This window comes from Bos javanicus, chromosome 18 (genome assembly GCF_032452875.1).
Source record: "Bos javanicus breed banteng chromosome 18, ARS-OSU_banteng_1.0, whole genome shotgun sequence".
Taxonomy (NCBI): Eukaryota; Metazoa; Chordata; class Mammalia; order Artiodactyla; family Bovidae; genus Bos; species Bos javanicus.
This window is the reverse complement of record NC_083885.1, coordinates 44,755,253-44,768,276: the sequence shown is the minus strand read 5'-3', so window position 1 is coordinate 44,768,276 and position 13,024 is coordinate 44,755,253. Positions and strand designations below refer to the sequence as shown.

The window sequence follows — 13,024 nt, the reverse complement described above, 5'->3', positions numbered from 1 at the left end:
ATCCACCTGATAGCTCAGTTGGTAAAGAATCCACCTGCTATGTAGGAGACATGGGTTTGATCCCTGGGTTGGGAAGATTCCCTGGAGGAGGGAACAGCTACTCACTCCAGTATTCTGGCCTGGAGAATTCCATGGACTGCAGAGTCCATGGGGTCACAGAGAGTTGGACACGCCTGAGCGACTTTCACTTTCACTTTACAACCCACCAAGAAAACTCAGACTTGTTATTGTGCTATTCAAATGACAAACTGAATAAACTAAGATAAATGTAGCAGGGGAAGAAAAATAAAAGGGGAGGGAGGGGCTGGAGTCTGTTATTTGACACATTTTCACTGGGACCTTCCAGAGCTGTTGGTTCTCTTTCCTTTGTGACTTTGGTTCACTTTCCCAACAGACTGCAAAACTCCCCATGACCTAGGACTGGAGACTTTTCCCTAGACATCCTCTTCCTGTGGCTAACTGTGACTATCTGTCAGGCCCTACCTTAGCTGCTGGGTCCTCAAGAACCCTGTCTCTGGCTCTTTGGTTTCCTAGCATATAGCACAGTGTTTAACATGTAGTCGTAAAAGGTACTCAGCAATTCTCCTGAATGGATATAATAAGCCCCAGGCATGTGCAAGCTTCCCTTATGCTCCCTGTGCTCCATGATGTCTTTGGTGTGGTAGGTACCTCTGCTCCTAAATGTGCTGAGGTTTCTCCAGAATCTCTAGTTTAACCTCACCAGAGTACCAGGATCGAAGAAAAGTAGCTATTCATCCAGATGTGGGAAATGCAAAAGAGGCTTTGGAAATCTGACCACTGTTGAAACAAATTTCAAGTTAATCTTCCAGTTCTGACCTCTATCTTCACCCAATTACTATAGTCCTTGTTTTCACTGCATATGATGATGCCAATTCCTGAGACTTTTAGGAGTTTGGGTTCACTTCTTGGCTTTACCCACTGCCTCCTTAGTCTACAGCTAAATTCTGCTAAGACATTTAAACTCAAAAGACAAAAACTTTTTTTTCACCCTTCAAAATTTTGTTGCTGTTGTCCCCTTTCCAATTCTACTTTCTCTTTTATGGGTTTATGTGTTTTAAAAAAATGCCTTCTCATGTAGTTTGAGTTAAGACTTATAAACAGGAAGAAAAAGGAAAAGCACGTCCAATTTGCAGTCTAAATTTAGCCTCAACCCTCTAAGCTGCTTTGTTGGGTATTCTTCCTTATGGTTGGTTTTGTATTTTACTCTCCCAAAGATATAACCAACAGAGATATAAAAATATTTTTAAAAGCAAATTAATTAATTAAAAATAACTTTATCCAATAGGAGTTAAAAAATAAAAAACACAGGAGTGAAAGAGAAACTAATCTGAGAGTTGGACAAATTTACTAGGTTAAAGAAACTTGAGTCTTCAGATTTACAAGGCCCAGTGAAACCACTCAGGAAAAACACACTCCAGTGTGGCAACATTTCGAAACTCCAAGAACTTCCAGAGAGAAAAGTGAGAATCAAATTGGTATCAGCAACACCAGAATGTTAGAATACAATAATCCAATAATTTAAAATGTCCATATGAAAAAACAATCTGAATTCATAATAATATAGCCAGTCATCAAGCAATCAAGAACATAGATTCACTAAGAAAATTTGCCACCCACACATCCCACCTTTTTTTTTAATGACAAAGATGCACTTATGCAAAACTGAGGGGAAAAGAACCAACTAAGAAGTCAACATGGTAAACAAGAAACAGGAACCCCTGAATGTCTCTGAATAGACTGGACAGAGATAATGCAAAGTAGTAAAGTAGCAGAGGTGGTAAGAAGTAAAATTCTGCATGTATCTTGGATTTAGTTGACAAGATCAGAATCACAGTATGTGAGAGAAATTTAAGGATAACTCAAAGATCTTTTTATCTTAACCAACTAAAACAATAAATTGTCGTTCAATTAGAAGGAAAGGACTAGATGAAGAAACAGGTTTGGGACATATTGAATGGGAGGTGCCTAGCAGACATCCTTCCAGGTGGAAATATTAAGGAAGCCGATGGATACACAAATTAGGAGTCTGCAGGAGGGGTGCAGGATGGAGACAATAATCTACAGACAGCATCTGAAGTCATGAAATTCAGAATGAAATCAAGAGAAGAGTGCACATGATAAAACAAGGAAATAATCTGTAAACAACACAAAAGAAAAAAGAGAAAGAGAATAAGAGAGTGAAGATGTGAACTAAGCCCTGGCACCCTCCAACAATGGGAGGATTAGGAGTTAAAGAATCACAAAGGAGACAGTGAGGTCTAAGAGAAAACTAGGATCACATCAAGTGAAAAAACGGTTAGAAGCAGACGAGATTGACTGAGCAGTATATTGCTGATCAGTCAAGTAGACTGAGGATAAGGACCAGCCACTGAGTTTGGCAACATGGAAATCTCTGGCAACCTCGATATAGACAACTTCTTCAAGGAGTTTTGGTGTAAAGGGAAGGAGAGAGAGGGGGCAGTAGATAGAAAAGAGTAACTGCGTTAAGAATAGCAGTGTTTTTGTTGTTGTTGCTGCTGCTGTTTTTAAGATGGGTGAAATAACAGCGTATCTGTGAGTAGACAGGAAAGGTCTGGTAGAGAAGGAGAAACTAAATATGCAGGAGAGGCTGTTGGAGCAATGTCCTTGAATCATGAAGAGGGGATGAAACCTACTGCACAAATGCATGGGTGACCTTAGGAGAGAACAGTTTATCTAAACAAAGAAAAGGAGAGGTTTGGGACAGATGCAGGTTACTGGGCACATGTGGGATGAGTTGAGCAAAATTCTCTTGTTTGCTATTCTCTTCTCAAATAAAGAAGAAGCAAGGTTCACAGGCTGAAAGTGAAGATGGGGGAAGAGATGATAGAAGTCTGAGGAAAACAAGGAATGGAATGGTCATGTACAAAACCGGAATGAATGGACTAAGGACATACAATATATGGGAAGTAACCATGACTTCTGGGCTTAGTGAACATAAATGTACAGTGAAACTGGCCAGCATGTCTGTGCTGATATAATTAGGGCTGTGAGGTTTGTACAGAAAGTGGGAGGGGGAAGAGGGTTGACAGTATAAGCTCTGTTCTGACTGTAACAACTCCTCATGGAATTAAAACAGGGGGTAAAGTTGTAAGGAGAGTGTGGGTCAATGAAAGGTAGTAAGATCAACAGACTGTAGGCTACAGTAGATCTGAATCACTGATGGAGATAGGTTGCTGCTGCTACTGCTGCTGCTGCTAAGTCGCTTCAGTCGTGTCCAACTCTGTGCGACCCCAGACGGCAGCCCACGAGGCTCCCCCGTCCCTGGGATTCCCCAGGCAAGAACACAGGAGTGGGTTGCCATTTCCTTCTCCAATGCATGAAAGTGAAAAGTGAAAGTGAAGTCGCTCAGTCGTGTCCAACTCCTAGCGACCCCATGGACTGCAGCCCACCAGGCTCCTCTGTCCATGGGATTTTCCAGGCAAGAGTACTGGAGTGGGTTGCCATTGCCTTCTCCGGGAGATGGGTTACCTAGACAAAGATGGAGATAGTGGTTGGAAATAACAATGAGAAAGCTACTCTAGTAAGCACTGTAACAAACTAGTTATTATAATACTTCTGGTATTATCTCATTTAATTCTGAGAATGACTCTGAAAGATGCACGTTACTATCCTTACTTAAAATATGAAGTTAAAGCTGAGATTAAATTACTTGTCCAAGGACACCACTAAGTTTTCCAACTGGCCTTTTAGGTCACATTTGCTTCCAAAAACAAACACTCCACAACACTAGAATAAATCTTTGTGAGTAAAATACTTCACAGACTACCTCACACTTGATCAATTTTACTTCATTGATATCCAGTTTTTAAAATAGCTAACTGAAGTACTACTTTAAAGTATCACAGAGAAAATAAAAGGTAAATTGCTCCTATAGAGAGCACCTTCTATCATGGAGTAATAAATTCAAGCTAAACCATCTACAGTTACTGCTATTACTACTTTGGCACTGAGTTAAATACAAAACTCTTGCTATGTGTCACACAGGTAAGATCCCTTTACTCTTACTATTTCTCTTCTTCTACTATTATTTTCCTCAGGCTTTATATTGTTTTCTTTACTTCCAATTCAGATAGTCATGTCTTGGGACATTCCTGATGGTCCACTGGTTTTCCTGAGCGCCCAAGGCAGGGGGCCTGGGTTTGACTCCTGGTTAGGGAACTAGATCCCACATGCCACAACTAAAGACCCCACAGACTGCAAAGAAGACTGAAGATCCTGGTGCAACCAAACAAAAGAAATAAATATAAAAAAAAGAAAGAAAGAAAGAAAAAGAAAGCCATGGCTTTTCTTACTCTACTGGAAAATGTACAGTTAGTTTCTGGCACCTGACCTGAGACTCTCAGAATTACCAAGAACTTCTGAGGACTATGCAACAACAACAAACTGTTTCCAAGGCTCCAAGTTCTGGCAATCTCACTAAATAGGGCAACCAAAAGAAACTGCAGCATTAAGTTTCACTAGACCTTTGCTGTTCCTAAGTAGTGATTTTGTGAATTGCTAGATTCAGATCCCCAAATCAGAGAGAAGGCAAGAAATCAATAAAGCACTTCACAGGCATTTCATCCAACACAAGCTCTCCCACTCTCTCTGGAGTTTATGACTATGTGGATAATTAACAATCAAGAGGTGAGTAAGCTACGCCAATGGGCAATATAATCCATTACCCACTTACCCACCAACTTACCCACTTTTATATTCCTCCACCAATCACTTGATTCTTTAAGAACAAACTGTTTGTTTTAAAAGCAGCTGGCTTATATAATCATTCTTCCTCACAAAGTCTCTTTTCCTAATTCAATGGCAACATGATTTTCATTTTAAGGGTTTATTAACCAGGTACAGTTAACTAAATGCATGTTAGATAAGAATTTTACTCACTTTTGTCTATTTAGTCTATTTTGGCCACCTGATGCAAAGAACCGACTCACTGGAAAAGACCCTTACTCTGGGAAAGATTGAAGGCAGGAGAAGGGGACGACAGAGGATGAGACAGTTGGATGGCATCACCAACTTAATGGACATTAGTCTGAGCAAGCACCAGGAGCTGGTGATGGACAGGTAACTGGCATACTGCAGTCCATGGGGTCGCAGAGTCACGACTGAGTGACTGAACTGAAATGAGTCTATTTTACTTAAATACTTTTAAAATCCACATATATAATGCTTATAGGATATGTAAGTTTCCTCCAACTTTGAGATTCCCACAATGAGAAACCTTCAAAAGCTATGTTTCCTTTCATTTATTCAAATATTACCAAGGGTCTGCTCTGTGCCTGGCACTATTCCAGCTGCTGAGGACAGAGCAATGAATGAGACAGAACCCTTGCCTTTACAAAGTTTCCATTCTGTGGGGAATCTCTTGGTATCCAGGATCTATTATGTGTTTGGGTGTCATATTCACAAATACAAGTACATATACAATTGGAAGTATCCTACAAACTACTGATGCACATCATCACTTTGCAGCTCCCTCAAACATTCTGAATTGATTCTTCTTTAAATTTTAAATGAAAATTATAATTAAGCTTGAGCCATAAGGTGAAAAACTCTGTATGCCCAACAATGTCATTTATATCATGCATGTCTTAAGATTTTATCCTGGACTTCTCTGGTGGTACAGTGGATAAGAATCTGCCTGGTTTGGGAAGATTCTACATGTCACAGAGCAACCAAGCCCATATGCCACAACTACTGAGCCTGTGCTCTGGAGCCTGTGAGCTGCACCTACTGAAGCCCATGCACCTAGAGCCTGTTGTCTGAAACAAGAGAAGCTACTGCAATGAGAAGCCCATGCAGTACTGTTCACAGCAACTAGAGAAAGCCCGTGCACAGAAAGACCCAGCACAGCCAAAAAAAAAAAAAAAAAGATTTTATTCTCTTATATTCCCATTCTCCAAAATTTCTTACTGTTGGTGGAGGGAACATACTTTATGTATTTTAATTTTAAAGCGATACAACTGCAAACACTTAGAGATATCCCCAAGAGACTTCTATAAGATTAATAAACTAAAATGCTAAATAATTTTCATTTATTCATTCATTTAATAAATATCTGTTCATCCCAGGGGCTTAGACAATAAATACATGCAAATAAACAAAGATGATTACATGTAGGTCATGATCAGTACTAGAAGAAAAAAAACTCAGACCCATGATAAAGACCTCAAGAAACAAACAACAATCCAGATTATCTATTAACATACTTATACTGACATTAAATTCTTCCTTACTTGCCCTTAAAACTTCCTGACATTGATTTAGAAGATTTCAATGTATCAAAGTTCATCAAACTTACCTCAATTTCACTTTTATAGAACTAAAGCTAGTCTGTGAAATCTCTAGCAGAAAATAAAAGATAACACCTATTTGACAGTATCTCTGGCATTGGGCTTTTGACTACATACAGTGGGACCATACAATTTATTATCCAAACTGCAAGATTTTCAAGAGAGAAAAAGGATGTTTTAACAATTTCGCCAAAATAACAGGCACAAACAAGGACTTTCCACCAGGGCAAAACAGGCCATATGGTCATCCTAATTATATACTACATCAAACAGAGCTAGCCCAAAATATCAAGAGTATTTTATAATTGCAGATGGATTTAAATTGTAAGTAATATCCAAGTAAAGAAACCAAATTATAATCTGGACCATATAAGCCAAGTGACTTCCTTACTAAATGTAAAGATTTAAATACCTCACAACATACACAAAATCAATTACAGGGGCATCATAGGCCTAAATGTGAAAAGGCAAAACAGAAAAGTTTTGATAAGATAATCAAAGTAAGTCCATGATCCTTGGGTAGGGAAAAGCTCCTTTGAAAGAAAAAAAAAAAAAGGACAAGAAACATTAGTCACAATGGAAAAGAGTGGTAACATATTTACAATAGAAGGAAGAACTTCTATACACCAAAAGAAACCATTAAATGAGAAAAGATACTTGCAACAGATATATCCAGCAAAGGATTCATATTCTGATACTGAACTCAAGAAAAACAACAACAGCAGCACGCATTTCAACAGGAAAATGGGCAAAAAATTTCTAAGGCACTTCATGGAAGATGAAATCCAAATGACCAAGATATGAAAAGGTGTTTACCTCACTAGTAATCAGGAAGGTTAAAACCACATACAAATACATACCCACCAAACTGGACAGAACTAAAACACCTGATGAAAGTGGCAGTTACAAGTATTACTGTTGGTGAGAGATGTGGAACAACTATAACTCTCATATACTTTACTAATAACTGAAATAAAAATTAGTAAACAACTACTTTGGAAAGCAGTTTTTCATGATCTAATAAAGACATACTCCCCAGGATCCTGCAATTCAAAGTACAGAGCAATTCAAAGTACAGAGCATAAAGAAATTTACATAAACATGTATCAGTAAACTCAAACACAAAGTTACTGTTCATAATTGCCCAAAACTGTAAACAAGTTGAATAGCTTCAGAATATCCAAAGCAACTGGAGAAATAAACAAGTTACATGCATGACGGAATCCTTTGTCACAACAAAAGTCAAAATAAATATATGCAACATGATTCCATTTATATAAAGTTCAAACAGGGACAAAACTCTTATCATTCAGAGATGTAACTTAAGTGATAAAACGATCAATGTCAGAATAACATTTATATCTAGCTTAAGAAGGCAGCAGTTGTTGATGGGAAGATGCAGGAGTGGGAGGCTTGTGGGATGTTGGCAAAGCCAGTCTTTCCCTGGGTGGTAGTTACAAGAACCTTTGTTTAAAAATATTTCATTTTTATCCACATATCTTTACAACATGTGTGGTTATATTTCACACTGAGGGGGAAGAAAAAACACCTCTCTCTAAAGGGGAAAAGGATTAACGTCCTAAATAGAATTCTAAGAATGTTAGAGATAACTCAATTCATAGTTTAAAAAGAGTTAGCAAGATCTCTAAATCCAAATACATACTGTATTCTAGACACACTGTAGTCTAAAATCCATGAATATACTTTTGGTTTCGTTGGGTAGACTGCCACTCTTCATCCAAATTTTGAAAAAGGTGGAATTTCAGATATCAGATTACTCAGCAAATCACATAAATTCTAAAATCTTAACACCAAACATCCCACTTCTAATTCTGAAATCTGAAATAAGTGCCTGGTTGTTGACTGCACAGTTACAAAGCAGTTTTAGATTAGAAACTGCCAAGTAGAATAATATCCACATTTGGTAACTCCAATTTTTGCAAACACAATTCCCAAGCCTCTGTTATATCAACAACTCAAATTTCTTTAGAAAAAAAGAATATATTACGTACGTGGGATTACATATCAAAGCCATGAGAACAGACATAAATTAAATCAATGATTAAAAAAACCTTTTCATTGCTATATAGATGTTTTTAGGTTCTTGCACAAAAGAATGTATTTATAGGTTTTTGTTTTTAAAAAGACGAATACATTAGAAATCTTAAAAATGCTTAGGTTATTTTCTTTGTAAGAAGTAAAGGTACCACAGTCAACTCACTGATAAGTCACTAACCTGGCAAGAAATATTAAAAGTCAGATTGGGCCAAACAATGCTTTAAAAAAAAAAACCAAAACTATTAAATCACTTTAATGAGAAATACTATTTTCAGCTTATATGTGGCTCTCATCAAAAACTTTAGAGGGCCCTTTTCACAATTCCACAAAACCATAAAAATTATACAGCTAAATATGCATGCGGGTGGGTGGAGGGACGGGTGGGAGAGGAAAGAAAAGAAAATTAAGAGAAAATAATTTAAAGACTCCCTACCTAGATAGAAAATTTGTCCCAACAAGAGTGTTTTAAAAAGGATGTACCAGGTAATCCAAAAAGTATCTTTAAATACTTGCGTGATACCGCGAAATGACTCTCCTATCGGTCAAAGGCTAATCTTTTTCTTAAAAATAGATTTAGAAAATTTTCTTCCTATCGCCGGACTTCTCTCCTTACCATGCTATTCTTTCTATAACTCTCCCAGATGTGCTGCGAAAATGACCTTAGTTATCTTGCTTCCCTCTCCTATATGTTCCCAAAACTTGTGAGGTTTAAGATCAGGAGCTAAAGTTTATTTTCTTCCTGGTTTCCTGGCGGAACAAAAACCCAGACTTGTGAACGGAAACAAAACCCACAAGACTGGGCGATGGTACGTACTTTGGGGTGGACACCTTCCTCCCCGACCCCAGAACTCTCGGACCCAGAGTGCCTCCACCGGGGTCGGTCAGCGCCCACTGACCACTTAGATCTGCCCTGGGAACAAGGGACCCGGAAAAAGCTGGCACCCTTCTTCCCACCGGATTTCCAAAAACAAGGCCGAAAGGAGAGCAGCAAACATTTGAAAGAGATAGTTGCACAACAGGTTTGGTGAAGGATTCCGGTTTAACAGGTAAATACCACACAGGAGACAAGTGGGATGTGATCTGCTCCAGGTACCAATGGCATTTCGAGGCCGTCTGCGTCGCAGGAGAAACCCAAACTTTGGGCACATTACTTAAAGTTCACCTGAGGAATATGCAACGAATTGAAATTAAAAACGCGAGAAAATGGGTGCTGGAAAATCAGCAAATCAGCGCTTTAAACTCAGGCTGGGCGGAAAAATTCTTTGAATACTCAGGCTTTGTTTGGTGGTTAAGAAGACAGAACCACCGAATTTCGGAGTTGGAAGACGCGTATCTCCGTGTTCTTCGGCCCGTTCTCGGACTTCAGGGCTGCCCCGCCCGGCCCGGCCGGGGTCCTTAGTCACCGGATCGAAGGCGGAACCCTGAGAGCCCCGGGGAGGCCGCGGCCCGGCCCGGCCCGCGACGCCGGGGCCCGGACGGAGGGAGGGGAGCGGCACCCCAAGGAGGACGGTGGAGCGGGGAGGGAGCGAGGAGGTCGCGAGCCGAGAGCTCGGCGCAGCCCCGAACGCTCGGCCCGGCTTCCCACCCCGAGGCCCGCCCCGGCATACCTTTGGCGAGAGCTACGGTAGAGTTCTCGGTGTCGATAGTGTAGAGGATGCCCTCGTAGCGGATCTCCGCCTTGGAGATAAGGCTGATCTTGCTGCCGATGTAAGGGGTGCCCCCGCTCATGGCGCCGCCGCCGCCGCCGCTCCCGGCCGCTCGCAGAGAGGCAGATCCCACGCCGCTGTGGCCGTTCTGCTCGCCCACTTGCTCCGTCGGCGCCTACAGCAGCCGCCTCAGACCCAACATGGCGGCAGCGCCGGCTCCGCTACCCTCCCCCAGCCTCCCGCCCTCAAGCCGCGGCGCGGCGGCGGCGGCGGCTGCAGCGGCGGCGGCGCGGGGCATGCTGGACGGGGAGGCCGAGGTCTCGCGAGATTCGCCTGGCGGCCGGTGGCTCAGGGCTCCTTCGCTCCCTCGGCAGTCCTAGCAGTGCCGCTTGGCCTGGTCTGTCGCTGTCATTCCCCGAGGCCTGAGAGGAGATCCAGGGAGAGGCCAGGGCCTCGGAATGTAAGGATACTGTGGGCTGGCGTGGCGCCGCTCGCGGTCCTCTTGATCTCCGCTGTGGCCCACACCATTTCCAGACCCTTTGTAACCTGTCCTGAGTCCGGTTTCATTGCAAAAGCGGATCCTTCTAGCTAGAAAGTTCCAACGTGCCTCGAAGCTCTTGGTGAGCACCTCTGAGACCTGGTCATTTTCCTCTGGAAGCAACTGCGCCCCTCATGGAGCCATCATTACAGCATCTGTCACCCGGCGAGTCTCCCTTCTACTCCCCTTCGCTGCTTCTAGACGTGGGATTCTGTCCAGAGCTTTCAAATGGTTCTCATTGCTTTCAGTGCCATTGCACACAGACCAAACCCTACTGTCTGCAGTTTTGTTCAGTTATGTGAACTCTGGATTCATTTAAGCCATAGCATTGTTAGCTTTAAAAAAAAAAAAAAAAAGCTCAACCTAAGCGTGAGAATTGTGCTTTCTTCCGGGGAGGTTTGGTGAGGACTTAAATCTGGAGATAGCCTCTCAGCTCTGAGGGACTGCTCGGAAGAAGTAAGGGAGAAGCCAGGATATATAGGAGTTTTTGAAAAATAGCAAAAACAACAAACGCAGGTAGTTTAACATCAAAACATTACTCTTAAAGAAAAACCATACATCTCAAGTTAATGAATTCAGCACTTTTCTGTGTATGGGAAGAAGTTAGAGTCTGGGCTCATTGAAATCTTTTCCTTAATATCTAACGTTAGTAAACCTTTTCTCCATCCTGAATCCCCTCAGGGTTCACAGTTGGGGCTGACTGCAGTGGCTGATGGCTTAATAGCTGCCAAATCGTTTGTTTACTTATGTGTCAGGGGACATCCACAGCCTTTTCAGCATCTTTAGTTGAATTCCTAATTGGCAAGTTTGTGTGTCTGAAGATTTCCGCTCTAAACCTAATCTTGGCACTCAACAGTTCATCCTTATAATAGTGAGACTTCTCACTCAGGCCTTTATCTGTTCTGACTACAAAATTCTGTCCTTTTCAAGTATAGACTGTATCCCGAATCTGATCATTTCTCACCATCTCCACCCCTGCCCTACAACAAACCACCCAGAATTATTGAAACATCCTCCTAGAAGACCCTTCTACCTCTGCTTTTGTCCCTCTAATTCTCAACACAGCAGCCAAAGGGATCTTGCTAAGATTGAAGTTAGATTGTATCCCGCCTCTACTCAATACTCCTTTCCCCAGTGAACTCATATCACACAGAATGAGAGCTAGCTAGACTCCTTACTTTGCCCTATAGAGACATATATGATTTAGTCCCTTGTTTCCTTGCTTCACCATTCTGTTCTAGCCATCCCCTTTTCACCTCAAACTTGCCTGCTTCATTCAGATCTCTACTCAAATGTTCCTTCTGCAGATGACTCTTTATTGTCCTGTTTATAATGATACCACCTGAATCACTCTACATACCCTTGCTCTGCTTTCTTTTTATTCATAGAGTTTATCTTCCTCTAATTGTTTAGTCACTCAGTGTGTCCGATCTTTTGTGTCCCTGTGAACTATAGCTCACCAGGCTCCTCTGTCCATGAAATTTCCCAGGCAAGAATAATGGAGTCAGTTGCCATTTTCTTCTTCAGAGGATCTTTCTGACCCAGGGATTGAACCCATGTCTCCTGCACTGCAGGTGGGTTCTTTACTGCTGAGCCACCAGCGAAGTCCCATCTCTCTCTAGTATGTTTAATTGGGTCTCTCTAGCCCCTTCTCTAGAATCTAAACATTTTGAGATAGGGATGTTACTCTGGTTACTACTATATGATCAGAACCTAGAACAGAGCCTAGAACAGAGCAGCTTTTCAGTAAGTTGGATGAAGCTGAAGGCAGAGCGTAGGTAGGATGTCTGGTGAGCTGAGTGAACAAATGATGAGAAGCCTGGCAAGAAACAGAGAGGGAAGCAGTACAGAAGACTAACAGCTGTGTTGGGTCTGGTTCACAGTAGCTTCAAAGGAAGACTGAAATACCTGTTTCAGTACAAGATTCCTGCCAAGGAGCTGAACTCTTACTTCCTCGCGCTTCCAGGCCTGGGACCTAGATTATCTTCCGTGCTTCCTGAGTGATCTCATCCTTTTTCATATATTAACTAATTCCCAAATTTACATCTTCATTCCAGATCTCTTGACTTCCAGGGTCACACTGCTGCTGCTAAGTCACCTCAGTCATGTCCGACTCCGTGCGACCCCACAGACAGCAGCCCACCAGGCTCCCCCATCCCTGGGATTCTCCAGGCAAGAACACTGGAGTGGGTTGCCATTTCCTTCTCCAGTGCATGAGAGTGAAAAGTGACAGTGAAGTCGCTCAGTCGTGTCTGACTCTTCGCAACCCCATGGACTGCAGCCTACCAGGCTCCTCCATCCATGGGATTTTCCAAGCAAGAGTACTGGAGTGGGGTGCCATCAGGGTCACACTAGTACCTACTTACTAGATACAGTTGCTTGGGTGTCCCTCAGGCACTTCCAACTCAACATGTTCAAAAATATATGCATCTACTCCATTCCCCCAAATAAAC

General features: G+C 41.8%; 1 protein-coding gene across 9 annotated transcripts in view; it reads right to left on the bottom strand.

Annotated features, from left to right (window-relative positions):
* Nucleotides 1-10,318, bottom strand: part of LSM14A (LSM14A mRNA processing body assembly factor) — a 53,903-nt gene extending 43,585 nt beyond the window's left edge. For 3 of the 9 annotated variants that reach the window (XR_009730857.1, XM_061387924.1, XM_061387925.1), the window contains exon 1: nucleotides 9,995-10,306. Coding sequence is in view for 6 of the 9 variants with exons in the window: in XM_061387924.1 (XP_061243908.1) it covers nucleotides 9,995-10,115 (121 nt within the window). In the remaining 3 variants the exon portion in view is untranslated. Of the gene's footprint in view, nucleotides 1-9,994 lie in introns of all 9 variants that reach the window. The other 6 variants (XM_061387927.1, XM_061387928.1, XR_009730858.1 and 3 more) reach the window with 5 other exon arrangements.
* Nucleotides 10,319-13,024: the final 2,706 nt, after the last annotated feature.